At 36.8% G+C, this 6,926-nt stretch overlaps 1 protein-coding gene across 1 annotated transcript; it reads right to left on the bottom strand.

The window, feature by feature from the left end:
- Positions 1-5,627: 5,627 nt before the first annotated feature.
- LOC105309319 (olfactory receptor 6P1) lies at positions 5,628-6,581 on the bottom strand. Its single transcript, XM_011385440.1, has one exon. The coding sequence runs from the start codon at positions 6,579-6,581 to the stop codon at positions 5,628-5,630; it is 954 nt and encodes a 317-aa protein (XP_011383742.1).
- Positions 6,582-6,926: the final 345 nt, after the last annotated feature.

Genomic DNA, 6,926 nt, shown 5'->3' with positions numbered 1-6,926 from the left:
AAGGGCCTGTACATAGATTAATTTGCTGAAGGACCCAATTGCTCTGAGCTGATATACAGAGAGGACCTGAGTTGTCTGGCTTCAGAGAGAGGGCTGGAGGGGCAGCTTTCTCCCAGACAGAAGTGCTGGTAGAATCTATTGTTTCTTTATTTAGTTCTCCCCCATTCCCAGGGTGCAGATGCAGGGCGGTCACCATATCTGAGTCTCCATCAACCTGGCTAACAATGGTCACCATTGTTAGCTCCTTGGTGATACCCTTAGCTCACCCTACCCAACTTGCAGGCTCACCAAGCCGCATCAAGGGACTTTTCCATACAAATGGACTTTACTTTCTTAACTTATGCTACAAAATTTTCTAAAATCTCTCAAAGGTATACAAAACCCAAACAAGCAATATCTGGCCTCAGCATGCCCTATACCTCTCACTGAGTAGCCTCAAGCCTGGCACTAGAAGCAGTCAGGCTTAGTTCATGCCTTGGTCTCTCTCTAAGTTCAGTGTGAGTGGTGGTGGCCATCTGCATATTACTTGGTGAGTTATTCCAGGTGGCCCTGGGCAGGACACAGTTTGCAGCTGAACTTGGCCTGTGGTGGAGCTCCTCCCTGAAGGCCCCCAAACCAGCATGTCTGGCGGCCAGCTTTAGACTAAGCTGGAGCACCATCTGTGGCTACATATGAGGACAACACACATGAAGCACTGACTGGGCAGGCACCAGAGCCCTGCTAAAGTGGATGGATCCTGCTCCATAGGGTCAGTCCCTTGCTGGTCAGTTCTCACAACCAATCAGCCTGAGGGGCAGTACCTCCCACTGATGTCAAACAGCAACCAAGATTCAACTACAATAGAAGAGCACATACAAACTATACAAGGAACATATCTCGAGCACCTGGCTCAGGTGACCAGTGATGACTGTGCCGCAGTGATGTAGTAGCCCCAAAGCTACTACATAAGACCACTCTACTAAGACTGAGAGACATAGAAGCTCTACCTAATACAGAGAAACAAACACAAGAAGGCAGCCAAAATGGGAAGACAAAGAAAGATGTCGCAAATGAAAGAGCAGAACAAAACTCCAGAAAAAATAAATGAACAAAATGGAGACAAGCAATCTATTAGATTCAGAATTCAAAACACTGGTTATAAGAATAATCACTGAACTTAGAGGAAGAATAGATAAACTCATGAGAACTGTAACAAAGAGATAGGAAATGTTAAAATGGAGACAGAAAATATAAAAAAGAATCAGTCAGAAATGAAAAAATATAGTAACTGAAATGATAAATACCTCAGGAGAAATCAATAGTAGATTAGATGATGCAGAGACACGAAGCAGCAATTTAGAAGGTAAGGTAGCAGAAAATACCCTATCAAAAACAGTAACAAGAAAAGAATAAAAACATGTGAGCATAGTTTAGGGCACCTCTCAGACAACATTAAACATACTAACATTCACATCATAAGGGTACCGGAAGAAGTAGAGAGAGAGCAAGAAGTTGCAAACTTATTTGAAGAAATAATAATAGAAAACTTTTCTGACCTGGCAAAGGAAATCAACATACAAGACCAGGTAGCTTAGAGTTCCAAACAAGATGAACCCAAACAGGCCCACACCAGGACACATCATAATTAAAATACCAAAGATTAAAGACAAAGTGAAAATCTTAAAAGCAGCAAGAGAAAAGCAGTTAGTTTCCTACAAAGGAACTACCATAAGATTACCAGCTGATTTCTCAACAGAAATTTTGTAGGCCAGAAAGGATTGGCCAAAAATATTCAAAGTGATGAAAAGCAAGGACCTACAATCAAGATTACTCTACCCAGCAAAGCTATCATTTAAAATTGAAAGACAGATCAGGAGCTTCCCAGACAAGAAAAATCTAAAGGAATTTGTCAACACCAAACCAGTATTGCAAGAAATGTTTGAGGAATTTCTTTAAGAAGAAGAAGAAGAAAAGATACAAAATATGACTAATAAAATGGTTATAATTACATATCTAGCAACAATTACTTGAAATGTAAATGGATTAAATGCTCCAATCAAAAGATGTGATGGAAATGGTTAAGAAAACAGGACCATTATACATGTTGCCTTCAAGAGACTCACTTTGGATTAAAAGACATATATAGACTGAAAGTAAAGGGATGGAAAAAGATATTTCATAAAAATGGAAACAATAAAAAAACTTGAGTAGCAATATTAATATCAGATAACAGGAGACAATGAAGTACCCAGTAATTCCACTTCCAGGTTTTTATTTGAATAAACTCAAAACAGCACTTCCAAGGGACTTGTGTTTTCAAGTGTTCTTCACTAATGAATGAATGGATAAAGAAAAGGTTGTACATACAATGGACTATTACTCAGCAATATAAAAGAATAAAATCTTACCATCTGCAACAACATGAATGGACCTTTCGGGTGTTGTGCTGAGTAGAGTAAGTCAGACAGAGAAAGACAAATGCCATATGAGTTCACTTACATGTGGAAATCTAAAGAACAAAATAAATGAACAAACAACAGAAATAAATTTTAAACACAGAGAACATTTTGCTGGTTGCCAGATGGAAGGATGGTTGGGAAAGGTTGGCAAAAAGTGTGAAGGAATTAAGATATACAAATTGGTAGTTACAAAATAGTCATGGTGATGTAAAATATTACATGAGGAATACAGACAATAATAGTGTAATAACTACATATGGTGTCAGATGGATACTAGGAGTGATCACTTTGTAAGTTAAATGTCTAATTACTACATTGTACATCTGAAACTAATGTAATATATTATGCCAGCTGTATTTAAAAAATAAAAAAAAGTTAAAAAAGAAAACTATCTACACCAATTAACATACTGTGGGGATCTTTCACCATAGAGGAAAAACAATTCAAGAAGGCTTTCATCCGCCACTGGAAAAGAATATGACATGACAAGGATCACACAAATAGAATTTGTATCAGTTGACACTCTCTAAGAATTCCTTTTTAGGCAAATATGTAGAAGATGAGTATCAAGCACAAAATCTAAAGCCAAAATGTCTGAAGAGAGTAATGTTCTATATTTAATACTCTAACAAAGGTATGTTATGATATGTTCTGATCATTTTTAAAAGGAATGTGAACTTCACTGACTCAGCTCAATGATACGTTGGCAGAATTTTAGATCAGATAATTGGAAATGCTAAACTTCCTAGCTAACTCACTACTTTCTCTACATAATTACACAAGGATGCCTGAAGCTTTGCTTATCAAATATTTCCTAGAGAACCCAGTTAATCCTCCAATCTTAGCTGGGTAAGAATGAATTTGATGCATGGTTAATAGAATAGGCATATCTGTTAAAAAAGCATATAATCATATTGATAATGACAAAATGATAATAATGATATGGTTTACCATTTATTGAGTGTTTACTGTGAGCTGACTGGCCGGACAATGAAACTCATACAGTTCCCAAGGACATACTTAGCACTGAATTTTCTTAGAGAAATATAGGATAAACACAACATGCCTGCAGAGCATCAGGAATTTCTGAAAGGTGTGCTGAAAGCAGACAAGGGGTATTCTTTAGGATTTAAAGTTATAGCTCAAGTGTGAGGATATGATACTCATGCAAAGGGGTGCATGATCTACCTTGACTTACAATTTCTTATAAAAATTTCATGGGTATCCATAGCTTCCAGAGTTTCCTGCAAAAGACATGCCAAGTTAGAAAATTAGCCTAAGGTTATGATTTACAGCCAGATATTTATAATACTTTTTTATTCTCCCAGTTCAGAGGAATTTTACCAACGAGGGGTCATTTGTACCACAGCTATGTTGCTTAGTGACATTTATCAGGGTTTCAACATACCAGAACTAGAAAGTTAACCCAAGGTGAAAACTTTCAGAGTATATGTATATCAAATTATCACATAGTACACTTTAAATATCTGACAATTTTACTTGTCAACTAGACATCAAAGAAGCTGGGATAAAGGATTAATCTAAGATAAAATTTATCTACAAAGAGGAAAGATTTTGTTAAACCTTTACTTGCATAAACATTATTTATTTAATATTCACAACAAGCATATGAGGTAGGTAATATTATAAAAGGGATTTATTAATGGTGAAATCAGGATGCAACTGAAATTTCTTGGTTCTAGGTACAGAATTAACCACAAAACTTCATGTTTTTCATAACTCTATGAAAGGAAAACAAAATGTAATAAACAGAGGGTAAACTGAGCCAATCTCAGATGAATGTTTCTTTAAAAGACTATTTAGAAATTTCATGACAAAAAAGCAATTTAAACTTCTTTAAGTGTAAGATTTATTTTTGTAATTTTATTTTAATGTTGTTTTGTAATTTTATTTTAGGTGCTGGAAAACCTAAAGTGGTTATTGATTAAGTAGTTTTCCTTAATGGAAAATTTTCTTTTTTTTCAAAGCCTACTTTAGAAATTTTCTTTTTTTTCAAAGCCTACTTTAGAAAGGGCAAACATGTACCGATTGATAATTTGTGTTTATGAGTATTTGTTCTATAGCATATTTTTAATTCTTTCACACATCCCACATCTAAAGAAACACTGAATTCATTTCTAATACACTAAAATTTGGATGAATTAGCCTGGAGTGATAGTGTGAAAATCTCTCTAAGCAATTTAAGCAAATTTCCAAAAATCAAAAATACTTGGAAGAATGCCTATATTTCAGGCTTTCAACCTGAGACATTTAACTCACTGCAGAGATATCTGCATTCCACCTCTCATTTCTTCAGCTGTGTCTTAGGAAGACATTTTCTGTTCTTGTGGTCATTTGTCTCAAGGGCAAATTTTAAAATATTTGACAGCTGGTATAACCTAGGCACCAACTGGTTGAAACAGATGCTGACCACATGCTGGTTCTGAGTCCAACCTATATAAAAGTTTTTTAAAAAAATTTATTTCACCTCTTACCTGAGTGGCAGTCATTAGATTAACCAGCTTTGTCTTTCATTGAGAGTCCAAGAGAAAGCTGCAGATGAATATTTAGCCATATTCATTGGTGCACACATGGCTGAATATCAGCACTATGTCATTTTTCCTTTTTTGATTTGCAGTGGTTATGAGAATTGTAGTGGTAAAGAGTATTGATTAGGTGACATGAGTTTTAGTTTTGGAAGTATAATTGTAATTTTGTGTTTTTTCATGGAAATCTTTGAGAATTTGGAACTTTGGAAATGCCAAAATAAAACGTACATAATTGTCTTGACATATCCATCAGAAAGTGATTTTCTTATATTTTTTGCACTTATAAAATAGTAAGTTTAGTCTAGAGAATTGCAAACTTGTATTAAACAAGATTTCCTAGGAAGTTAAAAATTATGCATGGCAGGGTTGCACCCTAGACATATTCTATCAGACTCTCCATAGCTTTTTCTGGGACTCTGCATTTTAAAAAACCTCCAGGTGATTCCTATGTAGGCAGCTCAACCTTAGTTTCAATATCCTTATAAAAGATCAATGATTCATTAACTTTTGTTTACATCAGAAGGTTTCCAGAAACAGTGTACTAATTGATATTTATGTTCTCTTTAAGTCTATTTTATGATTCCTGGAAGTGTCACTATTAAGACTCTGTTTCTTCTTTTCTGCCAGATTCTGTCGTACTTCAATCTGTGACAGCCCTAAGATATTGGCATCTGCCTAGCACTGCTTTTCTGAGGGCATCCTTCACCTCCTTGTTCCTCAGGCAGTAAATAGCTGGATTGAAGAATGGTACAATGACAGTGTAGAGCACAGAGATAATCTTGTTGTGGTTGAAAGTATACATGGCTCGGGGCCTTGCATAGGTGAAGAGTGTGGAGGAGTAGTAGATGACAACTACTACCAGGTGAGAGGCACAAGTGGAGAAGGCTTTGTGGCGTCCCTGGGTAGTAGGAATCCTCAGGATGGCTACAATTATGGCAGCATATGATAAAACCACAGCCAATAGAGGAAAGAGAATCATGACCAGGGCCAAGAGAAAGTCAACTAGTTCTGCTTGTTCCTTGTCAGAGCAGGTGAGGTTAAGTAGTGGGGAGATATCACAGAAAAAGTGGTTGATGATGTTGGGTCCACAGTAGGACAGTTGGGAAATAAAAAGAAGCTTCATCATGGAGCTAAAGAAGCCACCACCCCAAGATGAAGCTGCAAGACGAGTGGCCAGGCTGGAAGGCATAAGACTGGGATAACGGAGGGGTTCACAAATGGCCAGGTAGCGGTCATAGGCCATGATTGCCAACAGGACACACTCAGTGCATGCTAAGGCAATGAAGAAATAAAGTTGAGTCATACAACCTATAAAGGAGACTCTACAGTCCTGGGTAAGAAATGCTCCCAAGAGTCGGGGAACAGTGACATTGATGTACCATAGCTCTAGGAAGGAGAGATGGCCAAGGAAAAAGTACATTGGGCGATGAAGGCTTGGTGTAAGCCAGATCGTGGAAACAATGAGTGCATTTTCCAACAATGTCAACAGATAAATTGCAAAGAAGAGGGCAAAGAGGAGCAGCTGGAGTGGTGGAGAGGTAGGGAAACCCACCAAAACAAACTCTTCTATGTGGCCTCCACTCAAATTTCTCATGATCTGTGTCCACTTGACTACCTGAAAAAGTAACAGGAAGAACAAGATGTTGAAAGATAGATAGACCAGACTGCCAATAACCCTTCATATTACAACTTTCTGAAAAGCGCAATAATATATTATCAATTATTATTACATCTTTTTATTCCTTTGTTGTTTTATCTCCCACCTCAGGGGAAAAATTATCAGACTTAAAGATTGTGCTCAGTAACTTAACAATCTTAACTACAGTGGGTTTTTGATAAATGATTGCTGAGTGACTTTAGAACAAGTTAAATATTTTAGTTCTTGTTTTCTTACTCATGAAATGCTCTTCCTTCACTTTCCACAAACCCCTAAGCCCCA

This window comes from Pteropus vampyrus, unplaced genomic scaffold (genome assembly GCF_000151845.1).
Source record: "Pteropus vampyrus isolate Shadow unplaced genomic scaffold, Pvam_2.0 Scaffold715, whole genome shotgun sequence".
Lineage (NCBI taxonomy): Eukaryota > Metazoa > Chordata > Mammalia > Chiroptera > Pteropodidae > Pteropus > Pteropus vampyrus.
Note: the sequence above shows the minus strand (reverse complement) of the source record. Positions and strands in the feature narration are given on the sequence as shown.